Source organism: Symphodus melops (genome assembly GCF_947650265.1).
Source record: "Symphodus melops genome assembly, chromosome: 10".
In the NCBI taxonomy this organism is placed as follows: domain Eukaryota; kingdom Metazoa; phylum Chordata; class Actinopteri; order Labriformes; family Labridae; genus Symphodus; species Symphodus melops.
This window is the reverse complement of record NC_136700.1, coordinates 4,320,694-4,341,724: the sequence shown is the minus strand read 5'-3', so window position 1 is coordinate 4,341,724 and position 21,031 is coordinate 4,320,694. Positions and strand designations below refer to the sequence as shown.

The 21,031-nt window shown below is 41.3% G+C and overlaps 1 protein-coding gene across 3 annotated transcripts in view; it reads right to left on the bottom strand.

The window, feature by feature from the left end:
* frya (furry homolog a) overlaps positions 1-14,174 on the bottom strand; it is a 48,546-nt gene extending 34,372 nt beyond the window's left edge. The window contains exon 1 of one of the 3 annotated variants that reach the window (XM_079353957.1): positions 14,051-14,174. Coding sequence is in view for 2 of the 3 variants with exons in the window: in XM_079353955.1 (XP_079210081.1) it covers positions 4,461-4,530 (70 nt within the window). In the remaining variant the exon portion in view is untranslated. Of the gene's footprint in view, positions 1-974; positions 1,566-4,460; positions 4,799-14,050 lie in introns of those variants that run through there. The other 2 variants (XM_079353955.1, XM_079353956.1) reach the window with 2 other exon arrangements.
* Between the last annotated feature and the right edge of the window lie 6,857 nt (positions 14,175-21,031).

Here is a 21,031-nt window from a genome sequence, read left to right as displayed (position 1 = left end):
TGCAAAGTAACAAAAGATAAAAATGTACCTCTGTGTCACGCTCTGCTGTGTCCAGACACAAACGTGCTAAAAATAGTAGAGAAGTGCATAGAAACACCTCATTACAAGCGTGAGCCTGAAAGTCTACAACGTCTCACAGACAGCCATAAATCTGAAGTGTAAAATATTCAGAGGTTCAGGCCGAACAGAGAAGACTTACTGCCTCAATACGAGAACCACTTTTTCTACAGTACTGTGTTTGACTGTGTGCTAATGCATGTGTGTGTGTGTTAGTAATAAATAAATGCTACTGGACAAAAAGCACATTAGCAGCAGTGATGTACAGCGTGCAGAGTGCCAGGAACACATTAAACCTGTTGATGTACTCCATCTGTTGACGGGACACCATGGGAGTAAGCTGGACTTTAGTTTCTTTCCTCTTTTAATAAGAATGAAAAAAAAGAAGATATTTTTAAATGGTTTGTTTAGCACTTAATACGATTTTTATGAAATGACCTCGGCCCTCCTGCATGTTTGTATGAGACAATTTACTACAAGAGGAGACAACCTGAAGTAAGGAATCCTGTTTAAAGATTATTATTTCATAAAATGTCACTTTAAAACTTGTCAAAGTTTTTTTGTTTTTTTTTCTGTCAGTCAGTGTGTAGTGAGCCTGAAATTCAGTCAATCATGATCAGGAATACACGTGCCATGACAAAAGCTAACGGTATGTACAGAGAAATCAGATAACCTGTCAAGTCACAAACGCACGCAACAGAGTGTCTATGTGATTGATATTCAAACATTTTTAAGGAGGTGTATCGTAAGAGTATGCAGATGTCAGAAAGATGCACCGAACAATCAGACACTCTGCTTGCAGTCTTCGACTTCTCGAGGTCTTTCCAGGACATGCAGTGTCTGGATATCTGTCAAGTAAGGTCTTGCACGTGGGGCCATCTCGTACAGCTTTCAGAACATGCTTCCTCAGCACCTACCCAGCCCTTTGATGAAGCTGATGACGCTGGCCTTACTCCAGCATACGGATGTCCCGTCCATAGTGGGGAAGGAGGATACGGTGTCCAGGGTTGTCCTGAATTAAAAACAAATCCTTGCTAGTAAAATCCACTAACGTCCATGTCTTGTGCGTCAGCTGGCTCTGTCCTGCTGGGCATAGTTTCCATGGCGCACAGAGCCAACGGCGGGTGTGTTTGAAAAGTGGGAGTAGTGTTTGGTACGGGAGATTTCACTCTCTCTCTCTCACTCTCTCTCACTCTCTCTCTCTTTCTCTGAACTGCCCTCTGCTATGGTTTCCTCTCGCCTTGTGACCAAGCAGTGCCTTCCAAGAGTGAAGGTCAGGCAGGAATTTTTAGCTGAGCCACTGCACAGTGACGAGAGCCTACATGCTATGGTGGCATAGTTATGCGTCTATATTTATCCCGGGGTACACATACTGACAGAGCAGAACCCTCCCCTTTCCTCCACCTCTGTGATCATCAAGCACAGCATACCCACAAACACCATTCAGTCACTTTTCGGAGACTTTTTGACTTCTTTGACACATCTTTTGGGTTGCTACCCGACTTCAATTCCTCCATTTTTCAAGGTATAACATGCTCGATTTGTTGAAATGGACATGTTATTTTTATACAATAAATCCCATGTTAATTACTCGATATGGAGATGGGCACTAAAGAAAGCTACCAGTGTCCACTCAGACCCTTTTTGTCTCTGTAGGAAGACCCAGACGCGACATGTGACCCTGAAAACAAGGAGCTCAGACACAGTGTGCATTACATCATCGCCATGCTGGAAACACGCTGAGCATGGTGGTGCTCCCAGGAGGACAATGCAAACAGGCCAACAAGTGTCTCTACAAGGCACACACACACACACACACAGTGACACACATATAGAAAGAATGCAGCTCCCTACAAGAGTCCACAGAGACTGTCCCGCTGTGTAAACAACCACTTCAGCAGTCGTTTGTGAACAGAGTGGGAGGATATTTAGATACCACTGACCTCCTTCACTGGAGCAGAAATTCCAGTGTCAGCATGGACCTTTGGGATCTCTTCATGCAGCTGCAGTGAGAAACAATGACTGTGCATTTCTGCAAACATGTTGCAAATATTTTTTTATTTTATTTTTGGTTCTTTTACTGTATCGATCCCCAAGAGGAAATCAGGTTTTTTTTCACTCTGGTGAACGTGCAACACAAGTAGGATCCTATGGACATGCACTGACAAAGACAAACGTGCAAACAAAGTTCCATATTTGGTCCACGTCGGGACTTGAACCAGCAACCCTCTGCTTACCAACCCAAGTCCCTACAGACTGAGCTACAGCCGCCCGAACATGTGCTTATAAACAGTAAATCATTCCCCCAGCACTAAAGTATTTTATTGTATACTTCCTGGATGTGAATAAAGGCACACTGTTCTTCACTGCTTGGCTAAAGGTGACTGCTTGCGTCATGAGATGTAATAAGCAGGAAATGTGTTGCCAAGTTTAGAGCATACGTTTTTAGATCAAAAGGAAAAAAGGGTCCCGTTAACTTCCAGGGCTTAATGCATTGACTGCATGTACTGTTATATATGTGACTGACTTTATTTCCATAATAAAATTAAACCAAAAAGTCACTCAGACTTGGTTTTTAAACCTTAGTGAAAAGCAACACCTGTAATATGTCAACAATAATCGCAGCACATCTCCTTGAACTCTGACAAGTTGAAGCTGAATTGTCCAGTTCTTCAAGAAAGGAAGCAACAGCTGGAGCTCACAGAGCGACAGAAACACTGCACAAAGAGAATGACATTATCAAAGGTTCAGAGAGGGAGTGATTTACAGAACTCTGTGCAGTGCCAATTAAAATGTAACTCTCAAAATAAAAGACCATCAGCTTATTTAAGTCCCTACTTAAAGACCGTATTCTCAGGAAGCAGAGCACACACGGAGCACAGAGGAATTATTTCAAAGCGTGTCAAGTGTGAGAAAAATCTGCTTGAGAAGCAGAAAGTGCACATCATTTCCTTTCATTACTGGAGATAAATTAAACAACATCATATTTGTGTTGTGATCAGAGGAGCAGTACATGGCTCTGTGGCTGGCTGCGGCCCATCTCCACCTCTGATTGGCTGACGCTGGACCAGCCTTCATTCTGTTTGAACACCAGCCTGTCACTGACGCTGCGGCTGAACAATGCCAGGTCTGTGCTGCTGCAGGCTGTCACTGTTTTATTAGCACTGGACACTCTGACTTTTGAGCCATCAGAGTCTAAAAGGACCTTGACTTTGTTTACATTGTGTGCAAACATGAACACAGCAGAAGAGCATGCACTGTTTGGTACCTCAACTATTCCTATAGATTAGAAAAATGAATACAAATCAGGATATATCATCTCTTCATGTCCATATCCAGTATTTCTGGAATCCTTGTGATTTTAGTTTATGTGAACGGCACTGTCTGTTGTCATCTTGTGATTCATTACATAACAGCTGGTACGAAAGAAAGCAGGGAGATGAGATTACAAGATCATTTTTTTTATGAAAACATTAAATGCATTACTGCGGATGAGTTCTCCTGAAACAGCACAAAGACTGGCTGTGATTTATCAGCAAAGGGACCTACTATGAGGATTATGCAACATCATCAGGAGGTGGCTCAATGTTGAGTGTGTATACAGGGACAGCATGTCCTGCAGTATCTCTATACATTCTGTGTCAGGAGATACAAACAAGCTAGCAGCACCTGCCTCAAGTGAAACAGCCAGAGTGTCTCCGTATTACCGGTAATCAGGAGTCTGTGCAGCATGTGTTCTTGTGGCTACTGTGTTGCTTCCTGGCTTGGCTTCACATCATTTTCTGCTTTTCTTGTTTGTTTTTCTTCCAAAGAGAATCCATATTTATGCTCCAATCACATTTCTAACATAAAACAGAAATATGTAAATATAAGATGCAGGAGGCCTCCTTTCCCTCCCTTTCCTCAGGGGCCTCATGGAGGCAGCGAAGCTGAGAGAGCTCTGGACAGAATATGCTACCGAGCTGAACCTCCACTAATCCTATTACTGCGTCCTTGCACTTAATAAGAGCAATTTAGCGTCTCTCAGGCACTCTCAGACAAAAGTAAAATCAGGATGGACTTTAAAGTGAAGTACCAGAAATAAGATGCTGAATCACCAGAAGCAGAGCTTCAAATATAAAAGGAGTATGACGTGATGAGCAACTTCTTCTTAGCTGATAACTCCAGCAGGAGTTATGTCCCTGCTGTTGCTAAGATACAACTGAAAACCTTGAAAAGTGTAGCAGGCTGTTGCTAAAATTGTGACGCTTCCAAGTTTGTAGCATCTGTCATTCAGAGCAGTAACACCAGCTAAATCTGCAGCAAGCAATAACAGGAAAGAGATGCTATAAAGTCAGGCTCCCAGGGGATCTGCAGCATCAGCTGAGCGTAAAAACAACAACAAAAGACAAACTGCTACTCACTGCCACTCCATGATTTCAGCAAGGATTTGATGCTGATCTCAAAGAAGCCTGAGTCCTGCTGGCTGGCCATGGCTGCGGCTTCCTGTTGAGTGTCCCCCCCCCTCTAGTTCTGGTTTCCCTCCACAAGAAGCAGCAGCGCGGCTGATCGTGGACCAGCAGGTAACGCGTGCCTGCTGTCACCTCACTGTGACGCACACACAATGCTGCACTGACGAGACAGTGAGAAAACACACGAGCCCTGTTTAACCCTCCTCTTGTGTCCCGTCCCGTGGCTATCAACCCTCTCTCTCTCTCTCACTCACTCAGTGAACATCTCTCTCTCTCTCTCTCTCTCTCTCTAAAGCTGTGACAAGCAGTGGGCGGCAAAGCAAGCGCCCTTTAAATAACTGCGCGGAGGCTGAGAGTGCAGGAAGCAATCCTCTTAGCGGAGCACAGTTAATAATAACTACTGTTTGTCTGCGTGCGCGCAGGGCCTGATAATGATGACAGTGCCGGGCTTGTGCGTCTTTCAGTGGAACTAGGAGCCTCAAACAGGCCACATATGTCGCAGGAGATGGAGTAACCCGGAAAAATGACACATTACAGAGAAGCTCTGTAAGAGCAGCAGGGAGAAGATGACACTAAAGTGATCAGCAGGCAGACGGGATTATGTGCACGTCGGGGATCTGACTGTTGGCTTTTAACCCTTCTACTGCTAAACTGCCCCGTCTTTAACCAGTTACATCATCCGTCCATTATGTGATGAATCAGTTTATCTTAACGGATAAAATGTAAGAGAGAAGGGCTCGTAATAAACTGTTATAAAGTCAGAATTTAAATGGTTAATTTTGTATGAAATGTAGTAAAAAAAAAAAGTTTTCATCTCAAAAAGCGAAAAAAAAAAAAATCAATGAGTAATTTACAAAATGATAGAATCAGTCTGTTGAGTTTTAGACTCATTTTTTTAATCTTTATGGACTCTTAAAACATCCAAAATGCAGCTGGCTGAAAGTGTCACAGTACATTTGTGTTCTTTTTAAATATAAAAGCCTGAAACACCAAAGCTTGAAAAGATGACTAATGTGATGACAAACAATTAGAATTCCACCTTTTAACAGTGGCATTAAAACAATCACACCACACTATGACTACATCCAAACAATTAGCCTCATTGTCTTTCTTGGACATGCATCAACAGATCCAGTATAACAAGATTCTTCAGTGTTCAGAGCAGACGCATGTCATCTACCATATGGCCCATAAAACACATCCTCCAATCCCTCTCACTCTCAGTATAATCCCACCATAACTCTGTCCGTCCATCAAGCACAGACACTTGCCCTTTGTTATGTAACACACTCTGATGGAGAAGCCATGGCTGGCTGCAGTGTGTGCAGGGTAAACACATTCAGAGGCTCAGGTGTTCGGACAGCTCTCTGTATAGTTTGAGCTGTGGATCGTAGTGTACAGTATGTTTTGTGTGTGTAATCCTGCCCTCCTCTTCCCACAGCAGCGACTTTGTTTTTACTTTGGGAACACCAAACAAACCAACCCAGAGAAACATGCTCTCTTAACATCCTTCATTATGCTTTGTGACAACCTTGTCCTCTTGATCACGCCTTAACAACTCGACAACAGAAGCATCTGAGTCAGAGAGCTGCATTCTCTGTGAGTACCATGATGACTATTGATCATGTGAGCACTGTGCAGAGCAGCTATGCTAATAAAGATGATGCATGTAAGGGAGATAAGTGCTTGAACATTTTGTGTTTTCTAATGTAGAAGTGTAGAAGGTCAGGGAATCTGATTGTGAAAACATGTCTTTATTTTAATGTTATATTTGTTCCCTTCTATATTATTGCTTAAACCAATATGCCAATCTTGCAGCAATACCTCACCATACAATTAAAGATCAATACAAATTTGGACAATTCAATTCATTTGAATTCAAGCTAATCTAGCTTCCAACAAAATTTTAAATAATCTGTTGTAAATTATTTGGAGAATAATTTAGACCTGGGCAGGAAGTCAGACAAGGAAACGTACAGAGCATCAGATCAATTTCAAAATAAAACACAACATACAGTATCCTGATGGTAAGCTCCATCACTTTATCAACATTAAGTCCAAACAGACACCGAACAAACAACAAATCCTCCTCAGAAAGACAAATCAACATGTAGTTTGCACAGTTTATTCCCACATCACGGAGCAGTTCTCCTGTGATGTGTACATACAGATGACTGATGGCCATGTGTACACTACACTCCACTACACTCACGCTCCAGAAATGGGCTGAGTGGGGCGTGCTGCATGTCACAAATCCGCACAGTGAGGCTGCTAGCCCATTTAATCCGGCGTTCTTTCGATAGTTTGCATGTTTATTGTCAGTGAATTAAAATACAACATAAAGTCACATCAACTCATAAATTCACATAAATCTCATATCTTTATAACATTAAAAAAAAGAAAGCTCAGAAAAACATCATCAGTATCTTTACTACGCTGTGTGTCATCATTCTGAGGTTTAGCCCTCTCTGTGACTTTGCAGTACTCGTTTATTCAGGATCAGAAGCTGAGACTCTGCTCTTAGATGTGATCATGTTGACAGACTTTACGCGTCTCTGTTGGTAGAGGTTACATACAAAGCAATAACTGGTCCTATGATGGAAAAGGAAATTGCAATCGTGACTTATGTTGGCAGTGGCTGCATCACGGCAAAACACAGTTTACTTCCATGACTTATGCATCAGTAATCATCTGGTCAGCCTGAGAAGTCCAGCAAGAGGCCCACTGAAGGGCGAACAGTTATGTAATGTCCTCGCAGAATAAATGGAGATATTTTCCTTTTTCAATAAGGATGCCTGATAGTTTAGGATGCTAAAGTACACATTACAAGTCAGAACAAAACTTCAAACCTGTAACTACTTGCGCTTTTGCTTTTTTGCATCACAACATCTGTGACTGATGGCCTTATTCACAGCAGCGACACGAACAACATGTAAGGCACTGCGGAAAGTCAAAGACTCAGGAAAACAAGTTACAGCTGTCTGGTCTCTCCTGCGCTGACCTTTTTCTGAGGAGCAGTTCTAACTTGTATAATGGAGCCGTCTGTCAGAGAGATTTGAGCCGAGTGTACTCGAGAGCATTAAGCAGACAGTTCATTTTTACAGATATCACAACTGTCAAAACACATCCGGAGAATCTGTTGTGAAAATGCCACAACATGAAAACAGCAAAGAGTGAGTATCAAGACCCGGGCCACCCTGAAGGAATGTTAATATGTGTTTAAGGTGTTAGTTAACATCTTATCTGGACGCCTCGGAATGAGTCTGCTGCCTGGTAGAATCATTGTTGCTCCTTTAGAAGGACAAAGTCTTCATTAATACTTTCATGATCTGCAGGTTCCTTGCATCACTACAATCAAAGCAACGTGTGTAAAAGAGAAAGAGATCAGGAATGCATCGCTGACTAAACATTTTTGCTTGATTGGGCTTTAGGCTGGCGAGGAGTCCGACACATTTAGAACTTATTAAAAGCATTATCAGGCTCTAATGAAGGTAAGGAATGTGAGGTATGCCTGTCCTGTTCAGCTCAGCCATCTCTGCGGTTATCAAACTCAAACACTTGACTCCCTCTTACTTTCACTCTCTCCTACTGGGGCCCCGTTTTTCTCTTTGCTCACATATTCTGGTCCTTAATGGCCTTCTTTATTTCCTCCACTATTATTTTTCCCAGTTTAATTTTGGATATTTAAGCCAAATACAAAACATGTTTGAGATGATGAGCTTACAGACACAATACCAAAAACTGTGAGCTCTACTCCCTTCTGTGACTTGAGTCCGTTCTTAACAAGCCCACAGATTCCTCTGTAACTATGACGAATACAAAGAGGACGTGAGGTATTTCACAAAGTGATGGCAGTAGTAGCCAGTATTAGCTTTCTGATTAAAACCAGAGAGTTGTTGGGGTGATTACCACGGCTTCAGAGTCAAAGCAGCACCTACTTTCCAGAATGGTGGGCCTCTTCTTGTGGCGCATCTTTTTAAACTTCCCTCTGAAGTCCCTGGGTGGGAATGGATCCAGAGGTAAGCTGGCAATGCGCCCCAGGACATCGTCATCCATTCCTTCAGAGCAGTCCGTCTCACTCTGAGTCCTGTCTCTGACGGCGCTCTCCTCTGCAGACATGTTGGGTGACAGGGAGCCCGCAGCTACTTCTATCATTCTTCCAGAAGAGTCATCTGAACTTGTGCCAGGGTCTTCCCCTCTCTTGTTTCTAAGTCGTTTTCCTCCTCCTTTCCCTTCCGTAATAACTTTCTCTCCTACAGCAGAGGTGCAGCCTGAGCTGGCAGCCTCTAATGTGTATTAACCTGTGCACTTGTCAGGGCAGTTCAGCAAGTTACAGTAACATTCATGAATTGGGTAGGTATTAGATTACTTGGACAGTCCCTCCTCTTTTCAGTAAAAAGGCAGGAGGCAGAGAAGAGAGGGGCAAAGTCATAACCAACGAGGGCGGGAGGGGGGGAAGAGGTGCTGCTCTGACAGCTACAACATCCCCGCCTACTCTATGCCCACGAGGGATTCCTGAATAAATATCCTGTCTTGGAGTCTGCACATCAAAGTTTAAACAGACACACTGCCTCTGCAGCGTTAATGAGACGCACAGGCAGTCCTTAAATAATCAGCTAGTCATTAGCATCATGAACGAGAAGCTTTAAATGACTCCTCCAAGTTTGACAATGAAGAACATCCTCCACATGCACACCTGAAATCCTTCTCCTGCTTCCATCAGTCCCTGCACATGAAAAGAGCTTCTTATTCTACATGGAGTCCAGCAGTTTCTTCTTCTCTTTGCGTTAGTTCCCGGTCTTAATGGCTGGCTTCATTCAGAGAAAGTGTGAAAACAAAGTAAGAAGTCAATTCAGGGAAACATTCACGCAGCATTTTGACTCGGTTCAGTCTTATTCCACCCCTTAAAAAAAGAACACAAACTAGACACACCTACCACATGAACCAGTTTTTCCTTCTCTGACCTACATCAGCAACACAAACAGCCTGTGTATGTAGGTGAAGTGACGTGAAGTGAAGGCGCCTTCTGTTTATCAAAGAAACCTCAGTCAGGACAGAAGCTGGAACAACGAGCCCATACACTTCTTCATTAACCTCATGAGCGTGTTTTCTTTCAGGAGCGACAGAACAATATGAGCGAGACATCACACCTGACCTCTAATAGCTTCATGGCTGCCTGAACATATAGCTGAGAAGTACGTCAAAGAGAATAGCTGCAGCCCCCCCCCCCATCATGTTCTCCTTCGATCTAACAAGTCCTCCAGTACTTTCATTATTCATCCACCTGTCAGAGAAAAAGGTAGCCTTAAGAAAACTGTTTCAGAGGAGTACTTCTGCGGCAGCGCGCCAAAGTCAACAGAGTGCATCCAGCATGTTTTTACTACTGCTGCAAAGTCATGAAGACATTTACAATTACGAGTGATCCCGGTCCTGACCTACCTTAAAACTACCTCCAGGACCAGAATGATCATGTTGTCATTATAAACAACCAGCACAGCAAAGACAGGTGTCTAAATGCAGGCTGTGTTTAGTGTGAAGGACATGATACCAAGTCAACAGACCAACAGTTACATTCAGACAAAAACACTATTGACACACACACAGTAACACAACAAGTCGGACATGCACATTTGGAGGATCACATGCGTCAAGCTTTGCCTCAATTAAAAAACAAGGCAGCTCACTTATTTTACTTTGTGCTTAATTGATTTTTTTTCCCTTGAATTGCCCCCGGGGACAAATAAAGTTTTTTGAATTCAAAGGTTTTATTTTTTCAAACAATTCAGTTTTTTTCTTTTATCAGGATTGTTATTCTTGTTATTTACTAATTATATCGAGTTTTTCCAACAACAGAAATAATTTCACATCATGAGGAAGCTGAAGACAAACATTAAAAATACCCGACACAGACACTAACTACTGTAGTGATATATCACTGTCCATGATATAAATGAGCAGGGGATGTTGTAGTAATAGTGCGCCCTCTAGTGTTGAAGAGTAATACATTGACAGTTTACTGTGTGCTTAATAAAAGGTTCTGTTGTTAATCAAAGCTAAAATGAAAACACGTTTCGTTGTGGTTGTTTTTCTGCTTGCAGCTGAAATCAGCTTCGCAAATTCAAACAAATTATTTTACATGCACAGTCACTTTTTTAAAGAGTCAATTTACGGCTTGAATGCAGCAAAAGAAGAAGAAGAAAAAAAGTCGAAAGTGGGTCAGCCAGGCGTCAAGAGCAATGGTCTCTATTGAGTGATACGTGTTAACGTGTTTTTGTCCTTTACCTTCACAAATCAAACGTTCTGCCTCTTGATTGATGAAACTGGAGCTGACACAACTTTCTCAATTTAACGATAAGATCTGGATACCAACTCAAACCAGGAAAAGAATCCTGACACAAAAACAAACACAAAAGCTCCTGACTGTGAGAGTCGAGAAGTGTTTCATACTGACCGAACGTTGTGGACAATGTGACGAAGCACATGAATGAAAAAAAACATTTTGAAAGCAAATTCTTTAAAAAAACAAATAAACAAGAAAAAAAAACAAGAAATCCCTCCTATCCCTGATGTCTTTTGTAAATTAGGTGATGCAAAGTGAATATATTATATAGACTTTTCTATTTGACATAACTGATGCTTGACAATAGAACATAAAATATGTGAATTATTAAGTCTTCATCAGGATAAATACGTCTTAAGGAACTTTGTCTGAAACAAACCAATGGTAAGTCAACTTTGTGTAGGTTGTGATCAAATGTACTCCACACAGAAAAGGCCCGATGTGTGTTTCATGGCATGTGTCAGAATGTGGATCAGAGCAGGGCTAGTTGGAGTCGAGCAGGCTGCTGAAACTAACACCCTCCAGCAGAGACAGAAGGCTGTTTCCATGGTGAGACACATTTAGATTCACACAGGCTGGGCAGAGCGTGATGAATAATAGATAGATATCAGGTCCTAATGTTAGCACAAACCAGCTCAAGGTTAATTCCACCGATGCTCACAGTCTCTTGAATACGCTCTCTCAACAAGTAGACAAACTCAGACTGCACTGTGGGAGCTGCTGCTGGATACAAACCAGTGCTACATAACATGCCCTAAAAGCTTTGAAGTACTGGTGTATGTATGTGTAGCTGAAGTGTATTTCACTGAACTGCCTCTTCATGCACACAGGAGAAACAGTCCGAGTGATGCTGAAGCATTTACAAATCTCTCAAATACCAAGAGGAACAACTTTACAAGTTCACAACTAACATGGCTGCACACCTTTCTAATTGTTACAACAACTCTTAGAGTTCCAACACATGTGTGTTGTATGTGTGTTACATGTGTGTTATATGTGTGTTATATGTGTGAGTATGGTGTCTCCCTGCCTGTACAGCTTTGAAAATGAATTTCCCCGCAGGGACAATAAAGTAACTAACTAACTAACTAACTAACTAACTAACATGTCACCCACCCCGCGTCTAGTTATCACAACACAAAACCTACAGAAAGCAAGAATCCACATGGGACCATTATACAATAGGTCACCTGTTCTCCACACTGCTTTTAAAAAACACATACGAACCATTCAAGACCTGCAAGCGGGTGAGCTCCTGCACCTGTTCCCTGCTCTGCTCGCCTGTTATCTACCTGTGGAGGGCGGAGCTTCACGCTCAACACATGCAGCCACTGTAGCCTCACCAAAAAAAATCCACCAGGTGAGGTGAAGAGCGTGCGTATCCAATTACAGAGGTGATTACGTTCTTCTTTTCATCATGCATCAATAGGACTGCTATCTGACTCCATGGAACTCACTTTTAATGGGGAAATAAAAACATATATTTACAATGGGAGATTTGTGTTTGCCCCAAGTCAGCATAGTACTAACTCTAAAATGCTCAAGATTGATGACGTGTTTTTGCCAGGTGAAAAAGCCTAAAGGGGTTCAGAGCTGCTCAGAGGAAAACATAAATATCAAAACGCAAAGACAAGATATAGCCCTCATTAAATCTCCTGCTTGCAGCCATGCAAAGACTCCCTCGTGCAAGAGGGCTGAAAATCTCTGGCCAGAACTTTTTGGATGTGATTCAATTTGAAAATGTCTTTGGAAGTCTTTATGGCACAGGACCTAGTGTAAAAATATATATATCTCTGACTGCATAAAACTGTTCAGGAAGTACTGCCACACTTCATTTTAAATTATTTTCATTTTCTTTCTGATTTGGCAGTATTAGAGATTTCAGAATAGATGGCACTGTTTCATTTTCGCAGCTGGCTTGACAGAGATCTTATGTGAGAGACGTTTTTAGTTCACATTAAACATGCAGTGAGTATTAGTTTCTCAGGAGTGATGTAACTTCAGTTCAAGTCATCGTTATTTATGGAGAGCTCGCTGCTGCACAAACACAAGTGTTGTGTTTGTTTTGCAGCAATATGACCAAACAACATCACAGTATCAAATTTTACATCTGTGTGCAGAGTGAGGAGGCTGATTTATACATCTGCTACTCAAAATCCCTTTTATCCACAAACACCCGGCTCAGCGACATTCGTATGATGATGCATCAGCAGACAAACAAAAAGACACTTCGTCAAAACTCTGACAGACTAATGCAACACGTGCAAGGAAGAGCACTGTGGGACTTTTTGGATTCCACTATTCCAGTCTATCCCAGCATGCATCAGGCTAGAGAAAGTGCAACACCTTGAGAAAACACTGTCACCTGGACAACAAGTCAACTCCACACAGAAAAGCTGCATGCCAGGGTTTGAACCCACAACCTTCTGTACATTCTTTAAACTGCCAGAAAAAACGTGTATTTTATTTGTTTTCATTCTGCTGAACCAAGATAACCTTTATTACATACATAAAACGTGTAGGGCTACTTTCTGTAACTACTTGTACAGTTTCAAAGCTGTTTTTCCAACACAGGCACTCCGGATTTGATCATCAAGGAAGTTTCAGTTTAAAAAAAAAGTGCCTTTCCAGTCCATTAGCTACATTAATAAAACACTAAAGGGACCCATTATAGTGCTGTACAACGACTCTTTGGATCCACAGAAACTCCCAAACACATTTGATTTCATTTGGATTCTTCTCATCCAAGGCAACGGAGTCTCTAAGGGGAGGAATTAATGAGGGACATTAAGCTCAGTCGTTCTGTACAGCATGTCAAACTTTTCAAGTTGAATCTCAATGCGGTCTAACTTTCTCTTTTTAAAGACAGGAGCGCACTGTGGTCTTTAGAACTCAAGTGTCACACGATGGACGGTTAAAGTGTCGTCTTTGACGATAGTTTCATCGCACTTTATTCATCTTTTTCATTCCCAACCACCCGCTCTCTCACGGCTTGTTTCAGGCTAAAGCGAGATGACTTTCATTTCGCGGCTGTGAAGGGAAAACAGGTGATTATTGGAACACAGCGAGGAAAAGAAATATATGTTCGGCTCACAGTTTTCTGTTCGGAAGCCTGGGAGATAAAATACAAACTGCGTCGTAAGATAGACTGAATGAAAGAGCAGAAACTTCAGGAACATTCCTGAAACACGCTGATAAATACCTCAAGATACTGCAGGTGCGTTTCCTTTGCTTACTCCATCTTGCACTCGTTTAACTTTGAGCCTCAGGGTGTCTGCCACACTTTTTCAGATGGACATTGGACACACACGCTCGCACTCTCTCTCTCTCTCTCTCTCTCTCTCTCTCTCTCACACACACTCTCTCTCTCTCCCTCTCCATCAGTTTAGCACACACAGGCCCCGCCCCCTGCTCCTCAGGTCCTCAATAATGAAACACATGCTAAGTTTGCCTTCTTCTCCTGCTGGAGGAGCAGCTGGTTCATGGACACGTCATAAATACACTGCGTTTAGTTTGAGAGTTTTACAAACGCAGTTGAGTCACAATAAGTATCAACAACAAATTATTACATGACATGAAAACAGCTTATTTAAAGGCCAGTGTCTTAAATTGTTTTACTAAATATGTGTGTTTAGCCTATTTAATAATGATGATTTTGTCTCTATGGGTAGGATAGCATAGCACGGCTCAATACTGCAGCCTTTATAGCCAATAGGCTTCTTTTCACTACCTTTCCCTTGACAGGCTGCTACACAAAACAAAACTCTGTTGACAATGTTGCAATAAAGACACCTCAAAGGCTTGAAAACACCTGACTCCTCACATATGTTAGTATTTTTAGTGCAGTATCCTTCTACTTTATTAGTTAATAAAAACTACTGGTGTACATAGAGATGAACATGACATTTTCATCTGCACTCTATTGCTTTTTTCATTTTTTTTTTAAAAATTGCTGCACAACATGACATAATTTGGAAAAACTAAACATATCTTTGACAGAATTCAGTAGATTTACTCCAACACTTTACCTAATGAGAAAGTAACTTTGATTCTGCAATGCCTGACTCTGCTTGATGAAGGTCTATAGTGCTGAAACATTGCAAGTCAGACAGGGTTTTAGAGTTTACCTCTAAGAGTTTAAACAAAAAAGCCAAAAAACACGCACATCCGGGAAAGTTTAAGTCCTGGGTGCTGGACAAAAAAAATCAAAAGATAGAAAAAAGTACTGATTTCACACAACAGAAGCTGCTCCAATTTTGGAAGCATCTTATTTACCTTCATAGAGGCAAATAAGGAGGTTAACAAACACATCTGGAAAAACTCACTACTTTTTTTAATTCACCTCTAAGAACATTGGAGTTTTATTGATGCAATAAAAGCAAACACATGCAGTATTAGTGTATTGTGTACTGGGAGAAGGAACGTTTCCCTGAAGCTCCTGTGAATGTTTTGAATGAGAATCCAGCAGATGGCGTCAAAGAACATGATAAAAGTGGAAGAAGCTGTGAAAAGAAAATGATTACCGATATCAGTATTGGCTGATATACAGTATATAGTATAAGTTTAGAATAGATAAAGTTGTAGAAGTGAAACACAAAAGACATTTTCAAAGAGATGTGTCGAGAAAAACAGATGAATATCACAGTTTGATTATTTATGATGGTCTCTTACAGTACACATACTTCATGACAGAAAAAAATATTCCACCAAAAAAACTTGTTTGGCTTTGATAGAAAGGTTAAAAAAATGTCAGCTATGTGTTGCTGTTTCAAAGGTCTGTTGTATGTGAAGTCAAAGCTTCAGAGAGATACAGCTGTGGGAGATGAGAGTTGATTCCCTGACAAGGACGGACAGAGTTCAATGGTTGGACATCAACCTCTCAGACGTCTCTGTTTTAGTACTCAGGGAGAGCATGCTGCTGATTCAAGATGATAGCCCGCCCAAGAGCCCCGTCCAGACGAGAACAACTGAATTGCTTTGTCAACTGTCTGCACCCACAGGGGCCTGTCACGCTGACAGCACAGACCGACGAGGCTGGTGAGTTATATAGAGCACCAGGTGCACCGCAAACCAGAGCATTAAAAAAACATATTTTTGAATCATTGAAATAGGCATGCAATAAACAGATATCCACAATGGAACAACATTGTGCTATGTTAAACCAGCATGGAATCAGCTGGACTAAAAAGTAGCACTCTTGCTATGCAAATTTATAATTAAGCTTCAGAACATGTTTCCTTTGTTTTTTTTCTCTAAAGTGAGCCAGGTGTTCTTGGCTGCAGCATATTGGCTTCTCTGATGATTCTTCTCGGCATCCCTTCAATGAAATAACACATCAGTGCCACAGTAAAAAAAAGAAAGACAGTCGCAGCACTCAGCACAGCAGTTCTGACCTGATCCCAGTGCTCCTTTCTGGCTTCTTCAAGGAGCAGAGAAAACCCGGAATAAAGGAGGATGAGGATGTCTGTCACAGTGCAGCCGAGCTTCATGCACATGCAGGTAGTTTTCAGCTCAGATGAAAGTCTGCGAACCAATTAAAAAGAGATTCTGTAAACTGCTTGAGAAAGCCGTGACCCACACAGACATGCATTAAATCACATTAGCCACATCCTCTTCAAAGAGAGCTGTCTTTATTTCCCACCTGGGGGTTGGAGTTTCAATGCCAGCTTGACATTTTCGGGGGCATTCGGTGTCTGCTGATGCTGCTGCAAAAGCTCTATATTGGAGGATTTCACTGCTATTTTTATGAAAGGACTCAGCTTAAAATGGGCCCAGCAGCTTAAGGTTGAAGGCATAGTGACCCTTGATTCATGCTTTGGCTCTTCTAAAGGAGTATACAGGTTTGCCTTGAAATCTTTGAGTTACAGCACAAGAGATGAGAGAGCAGAGCGGAGAGGCGGCTGCAGAGGGGGGAGGGCACTGGAGCGGCAGGTCAGGAGTGCAGATCAAAGCTCCTGTGTCTTGCAGGGATGCTTTGACCGCATGGATGAGGCTTCACTGGATGAGTCAACAAACAATATCGACAAGGTCTCTTCAGTGAGCTCTGCAAAGTACCTCAACAAGGACACACTGTGCCGTTTTGATGCCACAGGCCTGTAATGGATGTTCGATGTTCTATTTCATGGATTATGTCCGGTTTGGATTTTAGGAAAATAGTCTTGATTTTTAAAGCTGCAGAGTCACACATTTTCCCATCAGCAGCAAGTAACAAAAAAACATCATTAAAATTGTTGAGATAATTGGAGTCGACTGTAATTCCTGAAGAGGAGAACAATTTTGGCACGATTAACAATGGCTTCTTGGAGAGAAGCTTGAAAGCAGCAGGTGATGTTGTTAATGGAGAAAAGTAAAATGAGGTGAAAGTGGACACTTAAAAAATTTGAGCAAGAACTGCAAGAGATTTATGTGTGGTTTTAACACTGACAAACAGCTGTTCCATACCACTAATGGTTCTGAGGCAGAAGAAACGAGTCTTGAGATTCAGCACAATATGCATACAGGACCTTGGGAGGCATAAAGACAGCCACTTACACTGCTGCTTTTTCAACACCAAAAACATCTTGAGGCAGAATTCTCTGGCATGCCTTTTAATCACTGATTATTAAGCCATCTCCTCAGCCTCATTTGGAAATCTGACAGTTCCAAATATCAGAGAGAAGTAACAGTTGAAACCTGTAATTCATGTATGATCAGTAAGTCACGGACATTCATGTTAACCTAGCAAGGCTCTTTTTAGAGATTAAAAGACGAAGAATGATTCAATGAGACCAACCTTCCCTGAATAAAGAAGTCATATGCTTCCTGTTTTGTATTTTGGTTTGGAATTCTTGAAATTTTTGTTGAGCCTACCGGTATTCAGGGTCTCATGTTGCAGAAATGAGCGGCTCCTCTTCACAGAAGCCTGACTTTTTAGTCTGGCTGCTAAAGCAGGTGTTTTACCCCCATTAATATCTTGCCTAGTGTGCCATTAAAGCTACTCTCATTATAGGCCCAAATGCCTCCACAGAAAAGCCAAGCTTAATGTGCATATCGAGGCTATTTGCTCATGAGCAGAGATGATCAATGCACAAATAGTGAAATTATAATGCATGCAGTACCTGAAATCAAGTAACGCTCGCCCCCTATGATCAGACAAATCAGAGACAAATTCTCCTTCAATGAAGGGCTGTAAATTTACATGCAGAGGTCAAGGAATGATACAAGAATAAAGAGAATGAAATTATCCTGATAAACCCACTACAAATGACTTAGGAGGTGGCAGCTTCAGATAGGATTTCCTTTTATGCACAGCAAGTCTCTTAGCACACTGTGCACGACAAGCTACAGCTCAATGCACTGCACAGTTTAGAGGATTTAATGGTTTTTTCTTTCCACCTCAGATTTAGTAACAAAACTTACTGCCACTCACTTTTCTCGTTTGAGTACATTTTGAGTGGTCAGCCGTTTACACACAACAGTGTAGACTTGTTAAGAACTTTCTTCTGCAGCATACACTCTGACCATTACCATTAACAGGTAGTAATTACCTGGCCAACAGTTGTTCTACTGCAGTAACTACTTGTCTCATTCTCACAAGTCATTCAGGGTTTAAAAGAAAAAAAAAGCATGACACAATATCAAAGTTAGGAGTCTCATTTTGTAGATTGGCTTTGATTGACATCTGTCTTGCTCTGCAAACCATAATTGCACGAGAGACTTGGTGTTATGTTCGTGTACGTTTGCATGAGTCCTCTGAGCCTTAATCAAAGGAGGAGGCACATTGAAAAGAAAAACTGTCCACTGATTGGTTAGTTGCAAAATGTTTGTTTACTGGAAGTGAGCATTCACGTCCAATGGTACATGTGCTGCTCATATTTAGTTTCAAAGCAATGAATGTAATAATCAATGAAAGCCTTGTAGCACAAGCTATTTTAATTCATTAAGGAGCTAAATGTCTACATCTACAGGCAACATAGGATGCTGATAAAATGGTCAAATGAAAAATATAGGATGAATCCATGATTGCACACAATGTTTTGAACAAAGGAAGTAATTAAAACGGACACAAATACATTTAGAATGGGAGTATTCAATATAGCTGCTGAGTGATGGATTGGTCTTTGCAGATAATTGCTATCTTTAAAAAACATGTTTTTGTCTTTATGTGATAAAACATTGAATAGAATAAGAAACCAGGGAGAGAGAGGGAGTTATACAGTAGCATGTGGAAAAGAAGCTGCTGGCTGGACTCGAATCCAAGCTGCCCACTTGAAGAACTAGCATCTAGACATTGGGCACGACCTGCAATGTCAAAGAAAAATATCATAACATAACCTGGCAATATGCAAACAAAATGTCTAGATTCCTATATAAAGCCAACTTAGGAACATCATTTACATGAGAGATGTTTGTTTCCAAAAGAATGGAAAGTCTTCTTCAGATTTCAGAGTGCATACATTGGTGTAAATAATGATCTGCCGCTTTCAATATTTAGAAGACAGTGCTATTATGTAGGCCCCCAGAGATGGATACATGACCATCACTTTAGTTAATATGGTGAATCAGGGCATTTAGCGTGTTTCTGTGTCATTGGTGACACCGTTGGACATGTCAGTGTTTGGGCTCCGTTTTGAATGATTATGAAAATAACAGGCAAGTATGATATTGTCCTCCAACCCTGACTCTAACTTCGTCTTTAGGGGTGATTTTGTGTTGCCACATCATTGCTGTTTGGATCATCATCTCTATGTGTTGTAAACATAATGTCCTTCTCATCTTTTTGTCCAGTTCTGTCTTATTGCATCTATTCTTTTGACCTTGATGGTCCTGTTGTTATGGTGGCCCTTAAATTCTTATTGACTGCTCCACATGGGAGGCTGAGCAAATGATTTGATTAAACTAAATGAATATGAGGTTCGTTGGAAAGTAGACATGAAAGCTGGGAAGCAGCCGTAACATCTGTGTGTGTTTGTATGGCCAGCCTTCGCCTCACTGTTTGGACTCAAAAGAAAAAGCAGAGGTGAGTATACTGTGTATCATTTTCCAGGAAATGATGCTCCAATTCATCATCCCCTCTCCGTGTGGTTCAATCTGTCTTCTACCTGCTAATCTCCCCCGGGAGGAATTGCAGGCCAGGGCCAGGCACAAAAGCACGCAGGGAGGCAGCTTGTTTATCTTTGATTTGATCAACAATCTGCTTTCACTGGAAATATAAGACAGCAGGAGAAAACAAGGCTTCAAGTTATTAAACTGCTGTAAGAAATACCTTTCAGATTAAAAATAAAAAAAAACAAGAGGGTGGCCAGATGGGATCATTAAATCATTGGAAGGCTTTTTTTTGGGTAATGTTATAACACATAATAACTCTGTGGTGGTCACATAATGAAATCTGCTTGCATTCACTTACAGTAAAAATCATAAAGGACTGACACTCTGAAAGGCTTTACAGATGAAAAAAGTCAAAAATGTGAGAAATGTCTGAAAATTCACGATATTATTCAGAGGGTCCTTTGATAATGTCACACTAAATCTCTTATCACTCCTTTCACTCTGATGATTGACAGGCTGTAGAAAAAGCACAAACATCTGTCTCAATCTGTGAATATTGCCTCGAGTCAGCTGCTCTCTGCAGAATTTTCAGTCCGAGGCTAGAATTTGTCTTCCGGTCGTCTCCTAATTTGATTAGTGTGACGAGATTTGGAAGATAAAGGGCAGAGATATCAAATCATTAACTGCAGGAAAATGTATCACCCTTTTTGTGTTTTACACCAATTTGCCCCACATAACTGGATTTGACAACTTCAATCTGAGCCTCTATCTGTGACAATAAATCTCCCACAGTAATGATATTAAGAGAGACACTCACCCACTCAGAGTACATTTGCATGGACACAGATGCAGACAAATTTCACCATATCACATACAATATATTCCTAATGTTCTCACAATGCTTATAATGCAACCATCACTCATAAACATCATGTGTAAATCTCTTTCAAGAAGCCAAACAGAGATGAACAATATTTCTAATCTTCACATATCATATTCAGTTTGTGGTCCCATATTTTTAACTGTACAATATCCTCTACCATTAACACAATCAAATGTACTGCTAATTGCCTCTGTGATGTTTTCTACTAATGCTGTAGATAAGTAGTGTAAACTCTCAGCAATCCACAACGCCTTCAGGCCAGAGGTGACTACA